Raw genomic sequence first — 25,333 nt, 5'->3', positions numbered from 1 at the left:
CTGGCACTTCAGGAACAAATGTTGAAATATATGTTAAAAAATACCCCCAAATGAATGGTGTGTAGGTTGTTAACAAAACAAAAGAATACTGAATTTTATCTAAAGCTCCATTGGTGCTAGTCAACAGTCCACAAAATGTTATTCATTCTTCCTTTTAAATAGTAATACTAATTTTTGTGAAGTATATTAAAAACATATTTGAACTCCAGAAACTAAAATGACAGTTCCTTTTTTGTTGCAGATCTGGGATATGAGTGATGATGAAACAGTCTGAGAATCAGCTGAATAAGGTGGAAGATGACCTGCTTTGGACTGGAGCCTGCCTTTTATCTGTAATTTGACAAGTTAACGATTGCTTACCCATTCTGACTGCTACAAATACAAACAAATAGAATCCACATTTTGACATTAATTCCTTCACCTTCAAAGCAGTCTGTTACGGATCTAAGTCTCCACAGTTTTATTATGTAAATAACTAAAGCAGTGTGGTTATGTTTAAACCTCATTGTCTTTTTTTTCCCTTTTTTTTTTTTTTCTTTTTAGCTTCTAAATACGGCTTACATATAAAATATGCTGCTTAAGCAAACTTTGGTGTTCTCTTTGTCCCAGGTTTTATTTTTTGCTTCTCAATGGACATGTCCAAGCAGCATGTCTAAATGTCTTTTTTCATCTTTCCCAGATTTGTGCCCTTTTAGTTGGAATTTATTGTTAAGATTAAGAATATTCTGCTATTGGGAGTTAAACTGCATCTTTAAGGAGAGGAGGAGTAGGTAAGAACCTACACCTAATGCCTACAGCACATTGCTTGCTATTTCAAAGTACAAATTTATAGTACAATTGATTGTTCTTGCCTATGTCAATGCAGGTGTTATTCTCTGTAGAGATCTCATAATTTCATACTATGGAAACAATGTGGTTTGACTTATTTTCACACAGGAAAGACCATAACGCATTGGTACCATGATCAGGCTCCCCTGAAGTTTAGAGAGAAGGCTCAGTTACATAGCAAAAATTGCTTTGGGGGATGGATCATTGATTCAGTCAAAACTTGTAGAGCAATGCTTAACTGAAAGAAGAAATTGGTTCTCAGACTTTGCTGTTCTTGGATGCTGTCGTTCAGCACTTCACAGGTGTTACAAAAGAGCAATTCTGCTTTTCTTTTTGGTTGAATTAGAAATTTTTCAGTTTCTGCAGCATCAGGAATGGCTTCAGGGGTTATGGCTGAGCACAAACTGTGCTTTGAGAATCCTGGAGTTGAAAAGATAACTTGAGAAAAAAGCATTTGTGAAATACCCAAATGCATTATGACAAAATTGAAAGTGAATCTGGTGGGTTTTGTCTTGGAGTATGTTTTTGAAGTGTATTTGAAATCCCTTTTATAGCTTTCTATTGTGGGGATCATGGGCTCACTCACTCAGACAAAATGCAAACTACTCTATCTGCCAAGCAGTCTTTATTTCCTGTATATATCATGAAAATTAGTTGATCAGTCCAATTATTTTTAGTTCCTTCCTTAACACAAGCTCTGAATATTTGGTGGAGATAGTTTCACAGCTTCTCTCTTATGCCACATCAGAAGAAGTTCTGTCAGGTCACATTGGCCTAAAACCAGGGATATCTGCAACTCCCATGTTCCAGACAAAAAAGGAGATATATTGAAACATGCTAAGGTTTGCATCAAGTGTCTATAATAGCTATTATTTATATTTATTTTAACTATCATATTCATTATATTTATGTGATTTCTTAAGAAGCCTTAAGGGAATGTCTTGTTTAACTAACTTCATTGTAATATAAAAATATATATTAATGAAATATATTTTTTTGAAAGATTAGTAATCAAAGGAAACTGTTCTTTTGGTGGTCAGGCAGTGAACAATAAGATTGATGACATGCCATGGCCATTTGAAAGCAGTTTGTTAATGTACATAATTAGTTATGAGCTCAAATGACTTCCATTTTGTTAGCCACGCCATAGTCCATTGGGAATCATGAATCGGTACTGGGTAGTTCAAAGGGAGTGATGTGCATTTTCATCTCTTGGAGTTGCTGGCCATGGCGTGTGAAAGTCTCTTTGCAGTCTTTGGTTATCTAAAACTTAAAATTGAGACATCTTTCTGAAAACTGATAAACATTAATGATTTCTTAAATAGCTAAAACTGTGCTTGTCATGTTGAAGTCACACTGTACATTGAAAGTATCTAACTGCACAAGGATACAAGATTGAAAGGTTCAAAACTCAGGGTTAATGTAATGTTTCCTTACCTCTGTAATTTCAGTAACGCAACTCTCTCAGGCTGAGCTGTTTCCTGTACATATGCTTCCCAGATGTCTCTGATGTTCAGAAACACTTCAGTTGGACTTGGAATAACTTCCGTTGTCTAACTATAATGTTTTCTTTCCCCTTGCGGACCAGAATTGTTCTTATTTTGCTTTTACTCAATTTCCAGGCATTTACTGAGTGAGAAATCGTGAGAATCCATTCAAATGAATGAATGCACATTCAAATACTATTAACGGATAAAAACATTTATTTACTGGCTTGTGTGCACTAATGGCAGGATTTCGGCACAGTCTGCAGCTCCAGTTATTGCTGTTTAATGGAAGAAGCTAATCTTTATATTTCTTCATGAAAGAGGTAGGACTTAAATTTGATTTGTGCTGCCATGACCTCCTGGGCATCAGTGAAGAGCCCAAACTCTAACTTCCGTTGTAGAACCCAAATAAACCAAATCTGTTGGGAAGAGGGAAATGAACAGCCTCAGAGGAACCTACTCATCTTTCTCAACTGTCCAACAGAAGTGTAATGGCATTGTATGGCTGTGTGGGACTGGGATGTCTCTGGGACTCTGTCTCACAGAAGGCAACTATAGCACCTACATGTTTCATCTGGGGACATTTAATAATATTAGAAGATCACAGATCTCAATAGAGAGCTGTTGACATCATTTTTGTGCTCAAGTGTTATAGAAACTCATGGAACGATAGCCTCTGCTTTGCTTTCACACTTCTACTGACTAGAATATTTCTTCATGTCATCCCTCCCTTCAGTGTGTCTGCTGGCTGAGGTCCAGAATTTGTTATGGAATAGTACTGCAGTCGAGAGAGTGAGGAACTTGAGATTTTGTGTGAGAGTTTTCTTCTTTAAAGCCCTCACTTGCTCTCATCCATGCTTTCACAGTCTGCTGTGAAGTCCTCTTCCCTAGTGTCATGGGCTGTCGGTTGGGATTAAATTTCACTTAGGGCATGTGCTTTATATTGTGTAAACTGTCTTAGTGGCATTAAAGCCAGCAGAATCATAGCCAGTAGGTGATTCAGCCCACATGAGGCTATTCCATGGAGCATGGGGCTAGTTTGAGTCTTAAGCCTTCAGCACTGGGCTTTATAAGGGAGAAAGGGCACAAATTTGAAAATTACACTTATATCCATGAATTACACTTGGATAGCCCAAGCAGGTTGGTTGAGAAAATCATTGAGGAATGGCACCATAGGATCTATATTCCTAGGAAGCTGATGATTCCCAAGATCTAAAGGGAGATTCTGCTTCAGTAGAAGTCAACAGCACAATAGTTATTTTGGCACATCAAAGGAAACTGTAGTGATTGCTCCAGCCCTTATAATCATTAAGCTTGAGCCTGGAAAAATACTTTTCCCTTCTCTGTGTTCTGTATGACTTTGGTATCGTGTCCTCAGAGGAGTCCTATGACATAAGCTAAAATTTCATTTTTGTCATCTTTGATATTCTTATTCCACTTCCTGTAGAATGTTCTTTCTAATTCTGTTTCCTTGTATAAAATTTGGTTTCTCACCTTAAATATATGCAAGAGAAGTATTAGCAAAATTGAGTATTTTTTCATACATAAGCATTTTCTTTTAATTTCTCACCTGTGCTCCCATAGAAAGCTCTTACTGAAATGAGTTTTATGTATTTCTGAACTTTTCACTATGCTTGTAGAATAATCATATCATAGCACTTGTTTCTCCCTCTTACCGAACAAATTCCGTGTAAATGAATGTTAACTAGTCTAATTGGAATTGCTAATAAAATCATAGAATCATTTAGTTTGGAAAAGATCCTTAAGATTAACCCAGAACTGCCAAGTCCACCTCTAGCTGCTTCATCATTGCATACTCTGGGACAGCGTTGGGCCATGAAGAGTTCACCCAGCTCCCAACTTTCCTTTGAGTTTTCTTCCTTGTTTTCAAGCCAAGTCATAAAAACATTGAGATTGCTGAGATGTGTCTGAGAATAGACTTTGGTATGTAGGATTCTCATTAATGCCAGTAATGTGTGAAAAGACCACTAAGCTTCTGATGCCAGCTTTCGTGCTGTTGATCAACAGCAACTCTGCCTGTCTTACAGAATCATTAAGAGCCATGACAGAAGCCATGAGGATACATTTATATACTTTCTCTTCAGAGTAAAATCATATCTCAGAAGTTCAAGGAGAGTCCTGACTCTCTGTTCTTATGGGAATAGGAAGGATAGCTCACATTCCTGTAAAAAAAAATATGTTGCAAGCTAACACATAGGCAGCCTTCCCTGTCACTGGGCCAGCCGTGCAGGGCCAGCAGTGCAAATAGCCATTCCCTTGCTGCAAACCCCATGGATCCAGGGTTGGCTGTGCTGGGACTTTGCATTAAGAGTACACAAAAGCTGAAGAGAGCATGAGCAGCTAGATGGGGCATTTTTCCTTGCTACTTTTCCCAATTTTTGTACCTTTTTTTTTTAATACTAATGTAATACTTTCCTTAGAAGCAAATGAGCGTTTATACTCCAAAGAGAGCTATTAAAGAAATATTTGTAACATGGTAAACTGTAGCAGACTTCCTAAGAAACATAGTCCGGAAGATGTCCCAAGCCTGTTAGCATTTTTTCTTTTCTGAATCTTTTGACATGACTTTATTAATTCCTTTTCTTTTTTTTTTTCCTTTTTAATTTTCAGTGCAGACGTTGTGCTCATGCATATCCTGCCAAAATGAAACTTTCCAGCAGGAGAGTCTTGTGCACCTTCTCTCTTTTAGAGCACCTGGACTCACTGTTTTTAAAGACAGAAATACCACATTATAAGGACTTGGGACTGTCATAGCAGCGTGTAAATTCCTAACGTATGAAACCCCTACCTACCTGTCCCATGTCAGCTCCAGCTCTCTTTCCCTTTTGCAGCTGCCTGGACCTTCTCCAGAACCCTAACAGTGGTTAATAATACTGTGGCCCCACACAGGTTATATATATGTGTGTCTATATAGGGGTTGCAGGTAATATACCCTCTCTATTACCACCTCAGCTATCCAGTGTAATAATTTCTAAAACAGTTAATTTTCTTGTCCGTGCAGCACTTGACAGGTTTGGCAATAAAAAACCCTAACAATTTGTTGATAGTGTTTTCTTATTTTTATTGATACTGTTCTGTTCACTCTTGCTGGTAATAGTGGCTCTTCATAGTGAGCAGTGATTGACAGAGGGGGCAGACGAGAGGACTCCTTGCTTCATGTTTAATTCCCCAACTGAAAAATGTCTGGAAATAGGATTTATGTACTTGGCAAAGAATATCTATGGTTTTCAATCTTAGTTATCCTGGATCAAAGAAACTGGTCTGTGCTCTGGCCCGTTGTTCTGTTGAGGTATTGTTGGCTATTGTTGTATAAAGTTAACCAAAATAGGCTGTGGCTTGGGCTAATTTGTAGCCACTTTTCTCATAAATACAGTAGCTGAGACTCAGCAATCCCTGTTCTTCCACCAGCCAGTCATTGGGGTTTTGTCCAGGTTGTAGTGAAGTCTTTGGAGTGAGTCACTTGAGGATTATGTTAACCTGGCCAAGGAAATAGGCACTGCGGGAGGGAAACTGAACCTACTCCCAAAAGAATTAATAGCATTAAGCTTGAGTAGCAATGATGTTAAGTACCTTAAGGTATTCTGTATCTTAGGGCAGCAGTATTTTCACCTAATTTCCCAGTTCAGGTGATCTCACCCAGGATAAGGATGCAGATGAGTACTCCCGCCACATGTAATTTCAAGTTCCAGTTGTTGCCCTCAATAACTAACAATATTATCTGCCTGTTGCAACTTCACCATAGCATTTATTTCAAATCTGATGGAATTATTTAGGACAGTCTGAAGAGATTTTTCAGAACCCATCAGCTGTTTGTTGGAACTTTGCAAATAAAATGGGATGGTTTCTTTCTGTTTAATCAGGCCAGGGCTCCTTTGCCATTGTAGCTTCTTGCCAATGCTGACTTGGGCTTGGGGATAAGAAGGGGCAATCAGGAGTTCTAAAAACAAGTGTGTTATGTTTCCTGGCTGGCACGGAGTACGCACTGTCTTTCCATCTACCGTAGCCATCTAAATGCCTGTATCCTCTTGATCTTTGAATAGATGTTTATATAGGACATTGACATAAAGTACAATGGACTTTGCCGCTGGAACTGAAGGTCATATGCACATGTGCATTTCATTTTAAATGCTGAAAATTTCAAATTACTTCTTAAGAAAATGTTGTAGGAAGCTAACAGGAAAAGACAGCTGCATGTGGAGTGTTGTACTGCTGCAAATCAAAAGCATAGTCTTTTTAAAATTGCTCGTTGTAACTTTTCTTCTTTCCCATACAGTCACTTTCTGTTCTTACATTCTTTGGCTGTGGATTGCTGCTTCAGTAGTTTATGAGCATCCAAAAATTTAGGCTTTTGTGTAACTTCAGCTTGCTTTTTGGCACCAGGACATTTGATTTTTGCAAGATTTCAGCAGAATGATTCATTGTTTGATTTGTTAGTGAAATACTACTATGCACTGCATAAATAACAAAGGAGAGACATTAGTCTGGTTTCCTTCACACAGAGGAGGTCAGTAGTGTTTTCCTCAATTTCCCTTTTGGTCTAATGTGTGCACCCTCCACAGAACTTGCAGTGGATGCCTCCTGCAAGGCAGTGCTGCAGGAGCTGCTGCACTGGAAATGCAAGCTGGCATCTCATTTCTGGAATGATTTTACAATCTAAATCAAACCCAGTATGGGCCAAAACTGCGTGAAGAAACGCTGCTTGGATTGATTCCACATCGTGGCAGTAGGCTGTGAAGAAAGGCCAGGGCCATGGAGGTTCCAGGCCTGGCCCACTCCACAGAGTGCCTTTGAACTCCAGTTTTCGACAGCTAGTAAATTGGTGCCCTTTCCCCCTGCATGTTTCTCTCCCCATGAATATCTCCTTCCCACCCCAGTGCTCGGTGCCTCCCTGGAAGGGACTGATGCAGATGGACACGCACATTAATTTCTCTTCTTTCAGACTGATGTAAGAGGCAAGGAACTCTATAATGATTTTGCTGCAGGTTTTGCTTTGTCTGTAAGTGTCTTTATTTTCATTTCATGCTTCCAAGCCTGACTTTTATACAGTAATGCTGTAGGTGTTCCCACTTCCTCAGGAACCTGTGACTCAGGCAGCACAGAAATGAGATGACATCACCAGGAGTTTGAATTGCCTGTTTCCTAAACAGAGGCTGTTGGCTTTTCTTTTAATACTTGCAGCTTTGTTTTTTCATGAGGGGGAAAGGGCTGAGGGTGTTTAATGACCTAAGGAAGCCTGGCCATTGTGAGTAACCACACTGCATGCGTTTTATCCCTTCAGATCACTGAAATCACCGGTACTGATGTTTACTTAAAGCAGGAGATCCACATTTCTACACAAGCTATTTATGAATGAAAGAATTGTAATTAGGCTTTCGTAGAGGTTCAGTTGTTATAAAGCATTCTTAATTCACTCCTGGTCTGGAGGAAGGGGGTGGGACAGCACGGGGGAAGGAAAAGGTCTGAGCATAATTTTCCATTATTATTTTGGAAGTAATACAAAGAAAAGAAATGTGTCTTCCTGCTACTTGGCAGTTTTAATGGATCTCCCTCACTGCTCTCAATAGTGTGTATTTGCACCACAGCAGGTTCTTGGTAGATTTCAGTGTTTCCTTTCCTGCAAGTGATACTTTTCAATGATAACGCTGTATAAATACAGGGGCGAAAGAGGAGGAGCCGGACTGAAGTTGGCTTCTCTGCAGTGCCTCCAAAGGCAGCAGGGGCAGGGGTTGGGGCAGGGAGGCATGGGAGGGGGGCAAGCAGTGGCTGCAGCTGCCTTTTGTCCATGGACAACCCCCAGTGACATCACTTCAGGAGCTGGCTGTTAAACTGCTGCTAAAAATCACCTCGGGAATTCTTGTCATCAGTGGAATGTGACAAGTTGGGTGTCTGTCCAGGTCATTTATTCATAGTGTTCACAGGCAGGCTATCAAAGTATTACACTGATGTATTATTGTCATGAGCAGAGGAGTGCTGCCCTTATGTGCAGTTTTGGATCTATAGAAATTAGTGTAGCAGAGACTTTAGGTATGTTCTTTGGGTGTGCTTGGATTGTAGGGTTCTCACTCAGCAGGCAGTGCCATTGGGGTTCTGCTTGAAAGGAAAACCTCAAAGTCCATGTATTCAGGGAGGGTGGTATCAGTAATGGTCTGTCTTCCAGCTAAGTCAACCCCTGTCAAACTTTGGCGCTATTAAGAACCATGTAATGCAAGTTAGTTTTCAGGTGGCACAGTAAACCGAAGTCCTAAAAAAGGTTCTATATCTCTTTTTGTTTTCTTTCTAAAATGTTTTCTTCTCTCTTTCTTCTTTTTTTTTTTTTTTTTTTTTTTTAATATTTATTTCATCCTACCTTTTGAAAGTTGCTGTTCAGCTTCCTTTGGATCCTTCCTTTTCTACATTACCTTTGTGCAGGGGTCGTACATGCTTCTGTTGGAATAACTCTTACTCAAACTCTTACAGTAGCATTTAGAGCCATAGGTGTGTGTTGTTACTGGTACTGAGTTGGGAATGCTTTGAGGCAGTTATTGGGTCACACATCTAAAGACAATTTTCCACTAATTTCTACCATTAAAAGTTTACTCTTGTATGTCTGTTGCATACAGTTAGGAATGAGTGAGCTATACCTGATCTGCCGCTGAGCCCTGCAGGGCAGCAGCTGATGTGCAGTACATAGCTAAATCGTTCTCACCCACTGCCTGAAACTCTATGTCACTGGTGCTCTCAGCAATCCTGGGTAAGGCGCTTCCTTTACTTGCTAACTGCATTTCATTGGAGTTCACTAGTGCTGAGCACTACAAACTTGAAATAGGCTTGTTTGTAACCGCACTCCGGTTTGCCAGGGAGGAACAGGGAGCAAGTCAACTGGTGTGTGTGCAGTGTTCCCGTTGCTGGAGATACTCTGGTTTCATTTCCAGCAGTTATAGTATCTGTTACTTAATTTAGCTGCCTGTTGTTAGTATTTGGAAATGTCATTAAGAGATTCTGGTAGATAACATCAAGATATCTAATGCTTAAAAATCAGCTAGGAACAGCGAATAACAACATACCTGTTGATCTGAGATACTGGAAAAGAATGTGATTTAAATGTCACTTGAGTGTCAGGAGGGGGGCTGACATTAATGCCACAAGGACATGCAGCAGAACATTGTTTCAGAGTATGACCAGACTACTTTTTTTGAAGTGATTTTGTTGCTATAGTAGTCAGTGGTTGTGGCTTCAGAAATTTTCTAAGCTAAAATGTTATGGTCCAGCTTTCACAGTTTGGAGACTAATGTAATTCATTCTTATTAATTCTGAAACACTGCTTATTTAAAGCAGCTTTGTCCTCTACGTAGTACTCATAGACATGGGAAGATGGATTCAGGCAGAACACATGGGCTGTACCACAGAGGTCCAATGAAGCCAAAGAAAGTCACATCATCTCCACCTCCCATCCGCTGTCTGAGCATGGTTTGGTGGAGTCTTTTTTGCTGAGTAAGTACAGCAAGACCAACTTGGTTGAGTCAGCTAGGCATTGACACAGGACACGTATAGGGATCATACAGGTGTATCTCATCTCTAGCATTGTCTTTTAATACCTTTTAATTTAATCAGCTTGGACAGAAGTGAAATTTCATTTGCCTTGATTTTTGGATGCCCAACTTTGGCTGCTCTAAACCAGACTTTGATAATGTCTTAAACTGGGGTTTGGAATTCTAAAAGAAATAAAGACAATCTTATCTTAAGCATGTATTTTAAAAACTTTATGTGTGTAAAAGAGGATTAAATAAATGTGTTAACTTTTAAATGCTTGCTGTTTCAGTTCTGCTCTTTCTTGCATGGATGTGCTGGACAATGTGCTTACCAGGATAAAAGAGCTTTGTTATTTGGAAAAGAAACAGAGAAAAGGAAAAAGTTAGTGGAGTGCACTTCTTAAAATGAGTTTCTGGGTTTGAGGCTTGTGTTGTTTGTTACCAGTCTGACTGGGAGATACTTCACTGTTTGTTTCACAGCACGTGCATGCTGCTGCCAAAGGGGCTCGGGTCCACACTCAGCTTGGGTTGTTAGCACCGTTGGAAATCAGAGTAGCAATATAGCAATCCAGTCTGAGAGTGGCTGGAGATATCAGTTGTGTTCTCCAAGGCCTGCGCTGCCATTTCATGTTTCTGTCCCCTAGAACTAAAGGTTTGGATTCATTTGCAAGAGGAAGGTGTGCATTGAGTTCAGTATTGGAACAGAAGAATGAAGAAGCAAGAAGCGGGTAAGAATTGGACTTGGGGTTTTTTTATTTTCTTAATTAACAACCATTTCTGATTAGATCTCACCATAGAGTGTAAACGTACTCCAGAGGTGAAAAAAAACCCTTTTCTCGTGCATTTCCCGAGTGAAATACAGAGAACTGTTCATGAACCAAGTACAAGATGTAAATAAGTTGCCAGGACATGTAGTTTGTTGGACTATACAGTGGTGTTAGCGGTACTTATGTGGTTTACTGAATGTTCACAGTTTAGTCATTGGCTGTTTTCCCCAGTTAAACTTTTCACAAAAGTACAAAACTTCAGTTATGAGAGAAGAGCAAATGAACTGAAATCCTTAGAAATCACTGCCCTAAATCTCTGCTGTAATGAAGCTCCAGCAATTCTTCTGTCCTACCATGCTAGTATTTTCTGTTCCTCCCCTCTTTCCATTCTAGATGGGAGAGGTATGAAGGGGCAGAAGAAAAGCAGAAGTGCCAGAAGCAGTGGAACCTGGAAGAGAGCCAGGACAGCTATCAAGAGATTGGCTTCCTATTGGAGGCTTTAGGAGCAGTGGATCAAGGGTGCCCCAGTTTGGGAGCTTTCCCATCAGAGGTATTGTCACTGTCTTGGAATAGCTTACATTCCTCCTAAGAGCTTCAGTTCATTTCCTTGCCTGTTGACAGCTCTTGGCCTTTTCACTGGTCAGGGCCTGCCCTGATCTATGGGAAGTTCTCCTGAGGTTTAGCATCAATTTTCTTCTGTGTTGGGGCTTCCTCTTGGGTTGCTCAAGCTATAAGGTTTCAGAGCATCACAGGGAGTAGAGGTTAGCCAGCCAGTTTTCCACTGCTCCCTTTCTCTACTGCAGAAATCAAGTGCTACTTCTCTTTTGTCACCCAACTTTTCTACTGCTTTCAGGAAGGAGAGGAACATTCTTAATGTGCACCTACAGAGGATTAGACAAATATGCTTGCTTAAGCAGACCTAAACACCGTCCTGTGTGGAAGTTCTTGAAATGTTTTGGTTTGAGGTTGTAGTGTAGCTGATTCCCACATCAGGGCTGCAAAGCTCAGCAATGGGGGCTTCCTGAGGAGAGACTCTTTACTGTTCTTCAGTCTGACTAGTTGGGTAGATTACAGCTTTCTCAACTCTCAAAATGTTGTTGCTCGTCTCCCAACACTGGGGATTTTGTTTTGTGTTCCTTCAATTCCTAAGAATCTGTTTTCTTTTTTCTTTAATTTAAAAACGAGCACATCTGTTTTGTGGCTGTGTAGAAAGACTTGGAAATGTGAAACTGAATGGCTCAAGAACAGAATTATTTCCAAATGTAATTATTTATAATAACCTGAGTTTAATTTGGCTTCTGAAAAATTCAAGTGAAATATTCTCTCATGATTTCAGGGAGTTCTGTGAATACAGAACAGGGTTGTGGTGAGGTACTAGTGCTACTGCCTTACCACCTTACCATTGTTCACCTCAGTTATAGGCAAAATACCTGCATGGCAAGAAAGCTTCCTTGTCACTGAAGCACTTTGATTCCTGTTCTGTTTTTTATGCCTTGGTATCAGTGGAGGACAAACAGCCAGCAAATCAGTTGAGATTTGTGCAAGTAATACAAAAGCAATGGTCTGTATCCTTTCTTTAGTATTATAAAGGCAGAAAAACCAGTTTTGAATGGATATGGAGTAGTAGCAAGAGCACATAGTTGGCAGCTATGATGCTTTATTCCTCAGTATATCAGCGTTAGATGTTACATTCTGGGCAGCTAATCAAATTGGATGCACTCACAGTTTTCTGTTGAGCTCTGGAGATCTGCATTCTGAGTATAGATTTCATTGCTATTAATAGCTCAAGGGAAGGACTTATTCTATACTTTAGAAAAAGTCAGTTCAAGAAAGCTCTGCACAGTTGCAGCTTTTGGAGCCTCAGGCAAATGTCATTTTTGCAGTCTCTGGCAAGTTACTGTGGTTTTATGGCAGCCCCAAGGCACCTTGTGCCTGGTTACTGCAGCTCCAGCAGCCACAGGGGTGGTGTGAAGAGGCTCTGGTGCTGCATCTGAGCTCAGTACGTCTGGTGAGGGTGGAGGGAAGGGTCCAGCAGCAGATCCAAAGAGAGGAGGGCAGTGGATTGATGTGTGAGCTGGATGAGCTGTGCTGGTAGAATTAACACTTCCCTTAGGGGAAGATGCATCCGGGAGGATATCACAGAAGGACAGAGTGGAGGGAAGATGGGATCTGTCAGGGGACAACTATTAAAAGGAACAAACTTTTCATATAAACAGGAGAATATTTCCTCCTGCCTTCATTAGCTTCTCTTTCTTTAATGATGTATTATGAGTGGGTCTGGTGTTGACTTTAATCCTCAGCCTTTGCTCAGGCCTTTTTCACATTTCCTGTGAGAACTGGTAGGACCGAACTGCATCCAGAGTTCAGCTGTAGCAAGGCAGAGCAGGAGGAGAATCCCACACTCCTCTCTATTGCATTTCCAAACAGAAATTGTTTATTTGTTGGATTAATCACTAAAGTGTCAGCATTTGATTTAGTACTGCTGATCTTGCATCATCCTGAAAGGTCACAGCTTGACTCACATTACAGGCCCCATTTGTAAGCCTGGCAATAACAAAAGCATTTTTTTTTGTTGTGAGGAAATCTGCTCTTGCCATGAAAATCTTTAAAACAAGAGCCCTGGGATCCCACCATGTTCTATGGGTGCTGCTTTACAGGACTTATATTTTAGTTCATTTCCCCACCTGAAAACTCAGCAGTTTGAGCTAATGCCATTCCACTGTGTAGGCTGGGGAAGCTGAAGGCTAAGTTAGCAAATGCATGAAATGACCAAGGAGTGGTTCAAAACACCTTTCGCTAGAGGCTGCTCCAAGCCCCTGTGTCCAACCTGGCCTTGAACACTGCCAGGGATGGGGCAGCCACAGCTTCTCTGGGCACCCTGTGCCAGCGCCTCAGCACCCTCACGGGGAAGAACGATCATCATCAGTTCGGTATCTGTTCCCCTTAATTTTTCCCAGCACTTCCATTGGCAGGGATCAGGTTGTGGCAGGAGCTTCTCCCCTGGGGTCGTTTCTTGCCTGTTGGAATCAGTTTTCTTGTCTGTCCCTGTTTCTATAATCCCTTTTGAGAGCAGGTTGTTGGTGCTGTGAAGAGGTCGGGGTGAAGCGCGTGTTCCGCAGGGTGGGAGCTGTGGCGGGAGGCCAGTGATGTCCATGGCTGCTGCTGCTGCACATCAGGAGTGTCAGAGGTGAGACCTCAGCTCTCTGCTCGTCTGTTCCTTTGGCTTTGTTTTCACAATAGTGGTGTTTGTGTCAGTGTGTAAAACAGACCAAGAGGCTGTAGCAGCCACACAGTGTCAGTAACTATAAATGCCGTGAGAGAATGTTTGATGAATAAAAGTAACATCAAGTTACATACAGGTATTTATTTATAAATAGTAAAGGTAAAGGAAAGGGGCTTGGCTGCTGCTGTGAACCACACAGCAAATGCTGCTTACCTGTGGTATGGCTTGAAAACATGCCTTTTCTTCTGAAGAAGTGAAGTCTGAGGCTTTTTGTAGCCTTCGCAGAAGCCCAAGAACTTGTCACTTAGAAGGAAAAAGAAAAGGAAAAAGGAAAAGGGAAGGCGAGGCCCTTGCTTTCGTCTCTTCAGTATCACTAGTTCTTTCCATTGTTGTCATCCCCACTTCCCCCTGCAAAAAACCAAACCAACCAACCCAACATTTCTGGGTGAAGGGCTGGGTTTAGGCTGAGAACTGAGTAAACAGTTTTTAGATAAGCAGCTTTTTGACTATTAAATGTAGCAGGCATGGGCGGACACAGCTCCATGTTGACAGATGCCTTTGTGTCTGTCTTTGTGATGGAGAGAAGACAGATGTTCTCCTTGGCATGGAAGAAAGCTGCTGCTCAGCAGAATGAAATGTAAAATCAGAGTGAAGAGTGCAGCAGTGAGCAGTGACTGGCCAGCCCGCGAGCTGAGACAGCCTGATGTGAAAGTGATGAGGTGGGTTCTTACTGGGAGTCAGCAACTGCTTTGTCATTATTTAGAAGCTATAGAGAAAGGAATTCTGTTTTTTCCAACTCTGTTAAAATCTGATGCATGTCACTGAGTATCCATTAGGACTAATCCCAGGCCAACGGATAGAAATGCTTAAACGATACAGCAATTGACAGCTATAGAACCGCCTATAGCACATGGTGGTCTGATGGATTGGGTTCCTGTGGCGATTGGGTCACAAAGGAAAACATTAGAATTTCCTATTTAATGTTCCTTGTGGATTCTGTTGTCAGGTGAGTTTGGAGGCTGCCCCCAGCATGATGCAGTCCACTTCTAGCACCAGAGGAAGGAGCCACATAGGAGGAGCTCATCCTGGGAAGAGCCTGGCATTCTGCGGTCCCTCTCTGTCTCTCTCAAGGGCATGTACGTTGCTCCTGTTGAAGGGGGTGCAGCTGAGGAGCTGCTGCTCTTGTTTTGCTGTGAGACGAGTGTTGTCACACAGGAGCCGTGCATGGAGACCGGAGCGAGCCTCAGTGGAGCATCCGGTTCTCACCATGGACCCAGCCCTGCTGGTGCAGCGAGAGCACCTGTGTCAGTCCGTGTTTGCTGGTGTGGAAGCTCCGAGGAGAGGGAAGACCCTGTGGGTGAGGTAGAGCAATGCCGAGTGTGTCAGCAAACAGCGGCCTGCAGGGGGGTCCCACGGGCATGGTGCAGAGGGCTGGGGCTCTGCTCTCAGCACAGCACGTGCCTTCCCCTCTGCGTGGTTCTCTGTGAGCGCTCGGATTTGACAGGCAGAATTGGGCAGGAAAATTTGACGCTTTCCTGCAATTAAAATTCAAACCCGATGCCAACCTCACCCGTTGGTCCAGAGTGAACGTGGGCACACGCTGAGGACGTGCATCACCCGATCAGAACTGGTTTAGGGAAGACTGAAGGCTTAGGAATTTTGACTGTAGTTCTGGATGAGAAGCTGCATTGCTGCACAGGCGCTTCCCCGCAGCAGCAGGGTGCTCCTCCTGCCAACCAGCTGCATGTCCAGGACCAGATTTGTCCTTGGAGTTCTAATTAAAAATAACAGTTTATTGTCTTGCACTTTAACCACTGACTTTACAATGGCTGTTTGACACTGGACTCGGTCTCCTTCTGCAGCTTGCTTTCAGCCTGGGCCGAGGGTGTTCTTAAGATATATGAGCTTGCTGTAAACTATTAAATGCCTCAGGGAAAATTTGAAATTAGAGAATTGGAGAAAGAAGTGGTGCCTGTGGCTTTAGATCACAGATGGAGATGATCACACACTCTCCCCTTACCTTCTCCACAGAAACGACTGGTGAGCAGCAGTGTCTCCTCGGGACAGTGGTTGGGCAGGATTAGGTTTGAACTTTGCTACAGTCACAAAGGTTTGAAGACTGAAGGCTGAGCACCAGTGGGAAGGCCACTGCGTGGTTTCACTCCTGGCTTTGCCATCCATCAGAGGTGAGTGAGATCTACCCAGGTCTGCTGCTCCCTTTCAAGGCTTGTGCCCTGCTGGTGGAGAAAAAGCTCCACAGTGTATTGGATGTCACTGGTGGTGAGGAGCGGTGCCTGCAGGAGCGACCCAGCACCTCTCTTGGGTGGAACAGCCCTGGGAAAGCCTGGAAAGTGAACGAACCCCTGGGACAGAGCACTCCCTTGCACAGGCCAGAGATGCACAGGGCTGTTGCCTTGTGTGCTGTGACAGAAGAGCACCAAGGGGAAATGGGAGAGCTTTGTCTGAAGAACAAGGCAGCTGCTGTGGAGCTATATGTAACCGCAGTTCAAAACCAAGCAAATTATCTGTTCTGGCTGTGTTCTCTGCAGGAAGCGCACTTGAGAGAGCTGCTCCAAAGAGAGGTGCAGCATGTTCCCATTGAAGGAGAGCTTTAAAAATTATTAAATTGGTGTATTTTAGTTAGTTATTAAATTGGTGTATTTTCTGTCATTGGCCCTTCAGGAATAAAGTGTGCTTCACCACTGTCTGCTGGGGGAAGAGCTGGAGACACCGTCTTAATGTACTTGGAGCTGTATCCATGCCAGAGGAAGGGGAAGCTCCTGTGTCAGGAGGATGCAGACTGGTTTCTCATTTCACTCTTCCTCAAGAAGGATCTAAAGATAGTGGTGAATAGGCCCTGCAACAGGGACAAGTGTGCCAGCGCCGGTGAGTACAGCCCTCACACAAACTGCATCTGAAATACTTCTGACACGTGGTGCCAGGGCATCGCGTTGGGCAACACGACACGTTGGTGTGGGGTTGGCTCCATTCCCGCAGCCCTCGTGGATGGGTCGTGGGCTCCCAACACTGCTGCTGCACAAAGGCTTCTGAACAGGCTGCGGGAGGGTTTGTGTGTTGTCACCATGGGCTGGTTTGGCCTCCCGGGAGGACCTGGTCTGTTCCCTGCAGGCCCCAGCACAGCCTGTGGAGCAGCTCCTGCTGGTGCAGGACGGCTCCATCCCTGGTGCTGAGCTGGTTACACCTTCGAGTGTTGTGAACATTCCGGTTGTAAGGTCCAGCAGGTCAGCTGCACTGTGTCATAGTGTAGCTGCCTTACACACAGCTGCAGCAGTTCCAGGCTGGGTTTGCTGCAGCAGTGGCAGGAACCTCAACATGCATCTGACTCCAGCGCACCTCTGTCGAGCACAGACACTGTGGGGTACCTGCTGCCTGTGAGCTCCCCTCACTGCTGCCTGCTGGTGGGGTTGTGCGGGGTCACAACAGCCTCATGGAGTGAGCACAATCCCCTGGGAAGGTTCCATATGGTCAGGTACCAGCGGCACTGTTGGTCCAGATTTAGCAAGTACACAGACAGCAGCACTGCCAGTGTGCTGCTACACACAGTTGTACTCTCCTGTTGTACTGCGGTTGTGTCAAACCATCACTGTCTAATGGCCTCTGTGTGTTTGTGTGTGAAGTTCATGTTCACAGCTAAAGCAGCTGGAAATACATAGAAACTGTATCCAGGAGGGGTCACTCACTGAACAATGCAGAAAGATGCAAACTCCATCCCCGGCATATTTGGGATGTCAGGTCTGGTTTCTAGAATTAAACTTCTGCTTTCAATGAAATTAACACAAATAATGTGTGTTTGTGTGTGTGTGTGTGTGTGTGTAGGGGTGAGGTTATGGACAAACAGTGGGAAGTTACCTTTTGTTTAGGTCACAGGAGAAGATAAGCCATGACAAGTAGTGTAGGACTTACTTACTAATCATGTGAAGCGTGTGTGTGTAGGGTCCAGTTTCTCTAGGCCATGGTGCCACCCTTTGTGTAACATTACTGCTAATGAGAAAAATTACATGGTAGGAAAATTGTGTGGTCTGTATTTTAACCTTTATCATGTAGAAAACAGAGCGGTAAGTTACTGACCTGAAAGGTAGCAATGCTGCTTGTCCCCAAAATGTTGGTGCAGGGGTGTTTTTTTTTCCTAACAGGAAGCCAGCTCCCATCAGGAAGCAGACTGGGAGGCTCTGTGTCGCCGGCCTCCCTCCCAAGGGCTCTTAAAGTGTGTATTTAGCTGCTTTCCATGGACATGGGGAGAGGGCTGTGTCTCAGATGTGTTAAACTCATCATGCTGGATGTGTCCTAATGGGACCTCCTAAACCCAGCCACTGACTGGAACAGTGTCACCTGTTCAGTGACACTGAAACCTGTTACCCCCACCTGGCTTTTCAAGCCATTCTTCAGGTGCTTCCAATACAACACTAACTTCGTGTGTCCTTGTTTTTAGGGTCTCCTTGTCTAATTCCGGAGATGACTCTACTACATTCAGTGTGAAATTCCTCTGAAGGCTTGTGCCTGGTTCACCAAACTTCCTCAAAATCAGGTAATTAGAACACTTGTTTTTAAGGATTAACCATCTCGAGTCAAATGAATGAATGGAAAACACTCTGGAAACGCTGGTGGCCCAAAGAACAAGCCCCTGGATTTCTACATTGGAAACACAGCTGCCTTCGGCAGGGAGGAGTTCCTGTCCTTGGGATAAAGCCTGAAGAGGGGCAAGATGAGGCCACTGGTGTCTGATGAGCAGAGCAGGAACCGCACCAGTGGGTGTGCTCCAACCCAGCGCTGGGCAGAGCTGGGGGGTGTGTGGTGTGTGTCTGTGTCCCGCTGGGGCAGCAGCAGGTTCCCTGGTCCCTGACACACGCGCCAGCCCCAGCCCGTGTCCTGCGGGAAGGGGGCAGGTCCCGGGCAGTCTGTGCTCGCGAGCCCCGTCCCCCGCAGCAGCAGCAGCAGAGAGATGACCACGCGCTGATTTAAGAGCACTTTATTGTTCTTTAAGGCTACTTTTAAGTACAAAAAAAAAAAAAAAAGCTGGTCTCCCGCCCCTTTTCCCACGGGACGAGGCCGCGGGAGACGGTATGGTACAGATTTACAAACACAGAGTCTGCCAAACGCAGCTGTAGGTAACCTGGCTCCGTGAAGGAACCACCACCGCTCACGGTGGCGAGTTCAGTTTAGTTTCCTTCCACCTCCCCCCCCACCCTTTGGCTTTCAGGACATTACTGTGTCTAATATATGTTTTACTGGACATATCACATTAAATCTTTATTGCCCTCAAATCCATTTACCTATCTCAGATAAGTAAATGTAACCTTGTAAAACAGCTATTATTGAAAATATTAGCTTTAAAAACATTATTTGTGTTTACAAAGAAATATAGGAGTCACATTTTCCACAGAGTCCATCTACAGCATTAGTATTTAATGTTACAATGCTCAGTAGCCTGTAGCAATAACAAACTAGTGGCTATTAATGCTAATGCAGTGTTCTCATAGAATAACTGTGTTCCTGCACTTTTACTGTATTACAGACAAATCTACAACAAAAAAAAGATCAACTTTTTTCTCCAAACAAAAACAAAAAAAAAAAAAAAAAAAGAATGATTACAATAAAGGAAAGGGAAAAATTAAATAGCTACATATCATTAACAAATTAATTGTTCCTCAAAAAATACCTACAAATTTCTCTGTACATTCTTTACGCACAGCGTAACGATGGTCTTAAAGTTACCTATATAAAAAAGTGTTCTTTTAACAATCTTCCTACAGAGAGTAGGGTACTGAATGCCAAAGCAAGGAAGCGTTGACTACCCAGTAGGATGGTAGTGAAATGTGTCAAACTGGGGGCTTAGGTGGTGGGGGTTTCATTTGTTAAAGAGAATTGAGCAGCCACCTTCTCAACCAGAGCAAGAGCCAATCTCCCGATCCTTCCACCCTGCACCTTTTCCAAATTAAATAGCTTAACTTTAAAAAAGAAAACAAAACACAGAAAATAAAAGCCACAATGGACCCAATACTGTAACATAGTCCATAATACATCACGTGTAGTTCATCTTCCAACTAGTTCTAACTTTCTACACTGAACCGATTGTTTCAGGTAACCCAGTATAAAAACAAAGCCCTAGTTGCAACTGTACTGGGAAGATGGAATGTCTGGGGGAGAGCAGTTACACTTAACAAGAAGAAAAGCTCTTTACTAGCCCAGCTGTGGGTTTACGCCTGCCTCTATCGCCTAATTTCTAGTTAGTAGCTATTAATATAGCAAATGATAATAAATGCAGTAATACCTGTATAAAGTTCTCTACTGGAGGAATGTACGCTGCAACTTGGCATAGGTTTATGGATAAGCTTAAAAAAAAAACCTAAAGGTCATATTTCACAAACTGTAACAATCTGTTGTCCAGCCAAGATACGTCACGGTAGCAGTTTCTGCAGCTGGTTCAAGGTGGATTACACAGACTTGGGTTTAGGAAGCAAATCCCTGGTAAGCAGACAGGAACAATGACTCGGTCATGCGCAAAGCTGTAGCATCCTGTACCACGCACCATCTATCTCTGACTGCGTCGTCCGAGGCCTGGCCTGAGGCTGTCCTCTTTGCTGGCTGCTACTAAAGTGAATATCAAATACAAATATCATAGAGTACAACTGTACCAGCAGTAAGTATATCTAGGATTGTTACTGACAAAAATAAACTAATTCTGAAGAAAAGCTAATAAGTATTATGATTCTTACTGTCTATACATTAATAGATACCAGCTATTTTTCATAAAACATGCATCGTTAAGCACTATTGAACCCTCCAACCTCAGCTCTACTCTAACAAACTGCAGTGTTTAGGAAAAAATGCCCGTGTTCTGTAAATTATGCAGTCCAGTTGCAAGCACTAAGCACCTGAAATCTAAAGAGAGAAAGACCTATAACCTGTATGAGACTTCCCCTTCCAAAGCTGTTTTGCTTTAAGAAAAAAAATCAAACTGATAGAAATGTCATCCTTAAACCCTTTTTTCAGCAGTTTGCCCTCAAAATATTAGCATCTTCCAGAAAGTTGCTATGCAACTTCAGTCCTCCTCCAATAGTGCAAATCATACATGACAGTTCTTTTCAAGTATATACATACAACGTTACTTCACAGAGGGAAAAAAAACAAAATGAAACAAAAAACCCCAAAGCAATGTAAGCAAACCAGACAAATTCTAGTCTCAAGAAGCTAATAAAAGCAAAAAGCACTTGGGTCAACCAACTACGTGTGATGGCTTTTGTGGATTAGCGTGCATTAGTTTTTTTAAGGGGCAGCAGATTTGCATCAGAGGTTTCTTTGGTAATTGAGGCAGGAAAAAAAAAAAAAAGGATGCTACATCAGATGAATCTTTATGAAATAGTTCCTGCTATCGTCTTTAAGGGCACCCTTTTACAAACAAAAAGTGAGTACACAAAAACATGTGTTGAAAACTAACCTCCCCTCCCCCAACACTACCTTAAGCACTGTTCAAAGCTCAGTCAAACCATGCAAATTCACAAAGGTCACGGTCCTCTCCTCATGAGACCACCGAGGGCGAGTGATTATGATTGACCATGTGAGAGGAGGGGGAAGACTGGCCCCGCCGCGACGCGGACTCGGGGCTGCTCGAGACGCCGTCCTTCGCAGCTTTGATCTGCAGCCACGTATCCCCAAGTGCTTTGGCAAAGTGGTCATCGACTGACCCCGTGATGGACACAGAGTTTGCCACTGGCTCAGGCTCCTTGTAATTCTTGCCAAGGCTTCGGCGGAAGTGCTCTTCCACCACCGGGTCGCAGGCGGTGGTAGCTGCGGGGAAAGGAGGCAGAAAGCGTGTTATTTCAGGGCAGAATCCTGGCATTGCTCCCCTTCTCCTCAGCATAAAGCAAGACTTTACATCGGTACAGAGCTGTTTGTTAGTGAATGGGGGGGAGAAGATGAAAGGGGTTAAAATGAAAAAAGTAATAAATAGAGTTAAATATCTTAGTATTTCTGCAACCTGCAGCAGTTAAGCGTTTTATATACAATGTTAGTTCTTCCTCAGGCTGGTAACAACCACAGCTCTCATTCTATGGAAATCCTCTCCCAAACAATCACATAGAACTTGTATTTAGACTTAAGTAGGATTAAAGATGGAGGCAGTTCTTTAAAATCAGCTCCCAAGCCTGCTGATACCAGTTGGATGTGAGCAGGAGACCTCATTCTAAATTGCAGCATGCCAAATGCTGATCTCAGGGTGTCACCTTCCTCTACATACTAGTGCTGGGAGCGACGTCTGAAAGCTGATTCACTGCCTCTGCATTAGGTACTGCAAGCATTAAAATAGTGTCGTAGTATTGCAAGAGAAACAAAGAACCTTAAAAGACAGGTTTTGAGCAATAACAGTCGTAATTCTGCTGCAGAGCCCATGTAAATACAGCTGGGGCTCAAGGAGGGAGCTCGCCCTGGACGAGTAGTAGCAGGTTTCTAGCAAACTTCTATCCTCTCAGGTCCTTCAGCAGTGATTCCTGTGAGGGTGAAACGTCTCCTCCAGGGTCTCACTTCAGTTTTTAATCCCAGTCTTCAACAATACAGGGGTCTTTTTTGAATAACAACCACCACACACACAGCCCCACTGTGGAATTCCAGGGTCCTACCTCTGTCATGCTGGTACATAGGAGGCAGAAAGCTGAAGCTCCCTGCTTGGGCTGCTGTAGCAGCTGCCCTCCACAGCAATGTGTGCTACCCACACAGAGAGAGGTGGAGGGTGTTTGCTTCGGAAGAGTATTTGTACCTGCAGGAAGAGGTTTTTGTGACTGTGGCTGAATCTACTGACTCCTGAAGGAGTGGGGAAACCGCAGCACCTCAAACGAGAGCTGGCTGGATCTGCTGTCCATCAGACAATACATAGTGACTTGTCTGTGTGGGGTGTTTGCTTATTTAAAGCAGCTTTTAAAACAGGAAGAACGAACCCCTCTCTCTCCCCAGTTCTGAATTGGTACTTCCTACTGTGGCACAGGATTGGTGGCCAGGAAACCTGCGGAGGGATGTGTGCTCGCTGGCTAGGCAGGATGCAGAGAGGTGCCAGTTGTTCTGCCTCCTTTTGTCCCTGTTTGCTAATACATCAGTGCCTACCCTGCGCGCTGCTCTCCCAGGGGGAGGGGGCAGGCGCGTCACTTACTGCTGGCGGGTCTCCGGTAGGCGGGCACGGCCGAGGCGCAGCCGCTGTGCGCGATGGGGCAGTGGGACAGGTTGCAGTTGCGGTTGTTGGCAGAAGCGCAGGTGATCACCGAGGGACGGTTCTGAGGGGGACAAGAAAGGAACTGTCACTCACCATCAGCCAAAGCCGTGCCAGCAGCAGTTCACTGCAGGGGCACTGGAGTGCAGACACTGAACAGAATCCCAGCAGTGAAATAACCCACAAACTATCCCATTCAATAAAGCATATTAAACCCCGAAATACTCAGCTATTGTTTCTTCGCCTGATTAAAAAACCACTACAGTGCATTTCCATAATGGTTCTTAGTTATTTAAGTGGCAAGCAGCCATATAGAAAAAGTGCAGTGTAAAAGCAAATCATTAAAAGCACTGAAGTGATTTTACAGCGACTGTTTCAACTTCACAGACAACATGACATATGCAGAACTAAACGTCAACACATCGAACACTTGTTTCGTTCTGGGGCCACAGATCCTCGTGGATCCAGGACTCAGCCAGGCTTTACACGTGTTACAGGTATTTGTCTTCTTAGTGTTACTCAGTTTTTGATGTTACCATTCTTCATTCAGGAGCTCACTCTTCCCAGCCTGACTGATCCTGTATTCCCTACTTCAGACACTAAAAATAAGCCCGTAAGATTAAATTATAAAGAGCACCTGAGTCAGTCTTGACCACAAGTACTTTCCTGTTGTCATTAATCTGCCTTTCTAGTGCTACTTAATACATCATCCTTTTTCATTCTCAACACATGCAAATTCCCCAAAGTGTCCATCCCATAACCTGAATTCCGCAATGGATACTCTGTACAGTGTAAAGATAAAATACTCTTCTCATAGTTGTTCACTATGTACATGTTACATTGGAACAAGGCCTTAGGAGGAGGAATGTCTGAGTTTTTCAGGTGGCTGAAGGGAAATAAAGGGCATTAGAGTATTTTTGCTTTGCATCTTTGGTATATTTTACGATGCAAGGAGTCCATTTTGCTCCAGCCAATGCAAGTTAACTGATAAGTGTCCAAAAGATTAACTGAATTGCTGTAATAGAGTTTTAATTTCCTGTCCATTTTACAAACCTGTGCAGCAAACCCACAAGAATCACTGCTTTACCTATCACCACATACAGTCAGTGAGGAAGGAAAGAGTTTTCATTGTGTGGTGGCACTTCAGTATACAGAGTAAGAGCAAGGCCAAAGTGAGAGTTTGGAAGGGAAGGTTTAACACTGTTTGGACACAACAGGAATGATGCCATTTACATCTTATTGCACTGCAGCAAAGTAATAAAAGTAAATAAAAATTATTTGATTTTTCTGGAAGCATGCATTTTCTTTATAGGGACCAAGACTTTGTGCATCTATGAAGCAGTTTTTGAGAACTGTATATATGCTTATCTCTTTAGGAGATGCAAAGGGTGGGAAGTGGAGACACAGACAGGCAGCAGACAAGGATGCATGTCCCCACACCACAGAGGATCTGCGAGGCAGGATAAGGTATGTGTAGTTGTGTGTACAGGTGCACTGAGCAGACTGCACAGATTTAGGTGAAAATACTGAGATAAGCTGAGAATTTAGTGACGGCGACTACAGTAGCTGAAATAAGAAGGGATTTTTTCCCACCTCTTTATCAGAAACAGGGTAAGATGGAAATCCCATTGAACATATTAAGGTGTAAAAAAAACCAACCAAAAGCAACCAAAGAACCAATTGTCAAACTTGGGTTTCTAATTTTCAATACACTTCTTGTTTTGTGTGATTTCTACTCTCTGCTCTTAGCGAGGTCTAACCTCAACATCCAGTTTTCCAAGAAAACAGACTGTATCCTAGATCAAAATGTCAAAGATAACGAGAGAGAGGAACCTGGTAACGGGCACCAGGAATGGGCCCAAGTCAAACACCCCAAGAGGCCGGTGTCAGAGGCGGAGGCTGCTCTGGCTGCAGGGACACTGCCAAAGGGCACCAGTGTCGTCAGTGGCAGTCAGGCCCTTCCTCCTCTGTCATCACCCAACACTGAGAGCAAAGAGGAGCCGTTCTGCACAGAACAATAGCTCTGCAACCTGTGTGCCAAATGATGCAAGAGAGCAGCTACGCTAGTGCAGAGCTCGGCCTTTTCGCAAAGCAAAATGGAAGAGACAAGTGTACACAGGCAGCCACTGTGAAAATCCACACAGCAGATGTAAAGTGTACGGCTTATCCGGTGAAAAGCAGCTTTCAAACACTGTGTATGAAAAATCCCAGCCTCTGAAACATCACCTGCTCCAAGTGTTTACCCTTTGCAGGGCATCACAGCAGGGGAGGGAGAAAGGCAGGAA

The 25,333-nt window shown here is 43.4% G+C and overlaps 2 protein-coding genes across 12 annotated transcripts in view; one reads left to right on the top strand and one right to left on the bottom strand.

Moving 5' to 3' along the window:
- The window catches only part of ATG7 (autophagy related 7), a 112,359-nt gene extending 91,554 nt beyond the window's left edge, over positions 1 to 20,805 (top strand). For 3 of the 9 annotated variants that reach the window (XM_030502159.1, XM_030502164.1, XM_030502169.1), the window contains 5 exons: positions 242 to 10,572; positions 11,005 to 16,020; positions 16,517 to 16,720; positions 17,473 to 18,380; positions 20,241 to 20,544. In XM_030502159.1, coding sequence (XP_030358019.1) covers positions 242 to 274 — 33 coding nt within the window. In that variant the 3' untranslated portion in view covers positions 275 to 10,572; positions 11,005 to 16,020; positions 16,517 to 16,720; positions 17,473 to 18,380; positions 20,241 to 20,544. Of the gene's footprint in view, positions 1 to 241; positions 10,573 to 11,004; positions 16,021 to 16,516; positions 16,721 to 17,472; positions 18,381 to 20,240 lie in introns of all 9 variants that reach the window. The other 6 variants (XM_030502167.1, XM_030502166.1, XM_030502165.1 and 3 more) reach the window with 6 other exon arrangements.
- VGLL4 (vestigial like family member 4) overlaps positions 18,807 to 25,333 on the bottom strand; it is a 98,803-nt gene continuing 92,276 nt past the window's right edge. For 2 of the 3 annotated variants that reach the window (XM_030502186.1, XM_030502185.1), the window contains exons 5-6: positions 22,992 to 23,112; positions 19,314 to 21,640 (exon numbers count right to left, since the gene is read on the bottom strand). In XM_030502186.1, the coding sequence (XP_030358046.1) occupies positions 21,372 to 21,640; positions 22,992 to 23,112 (390 nt within the window). In that variant the 3' untranslated portion in view covers positions 19,314 to 21,371. Of the gene's footprint in view, positions 21,641 to 22,991; positions 23,113 to 25,333 lie in introns of all 3 variants that reach the window. The other variant, XM_030502184.1, reaches the window with a different exon arrangement.

The sequence above is a fragment of the Strigops habroptila genome, chromosome 11 (assembly GCF_004027225.2).
Source record: "Strigops habroptila isolate Jane chromosome 11, bStrHab1.2.pri, whole genome shotgun sequence".
In the NCBI taxonomy this organism is placed as follows: domain Eukaryota; kingdom Metazoa; phylum Chordata; class Aves; order Psittaciformes; family Psittacidae; genus Strigops; species Strigops habroptila.
This window is presented reverse-complemented; position numbering and strand designations above follow the sequence as displayed.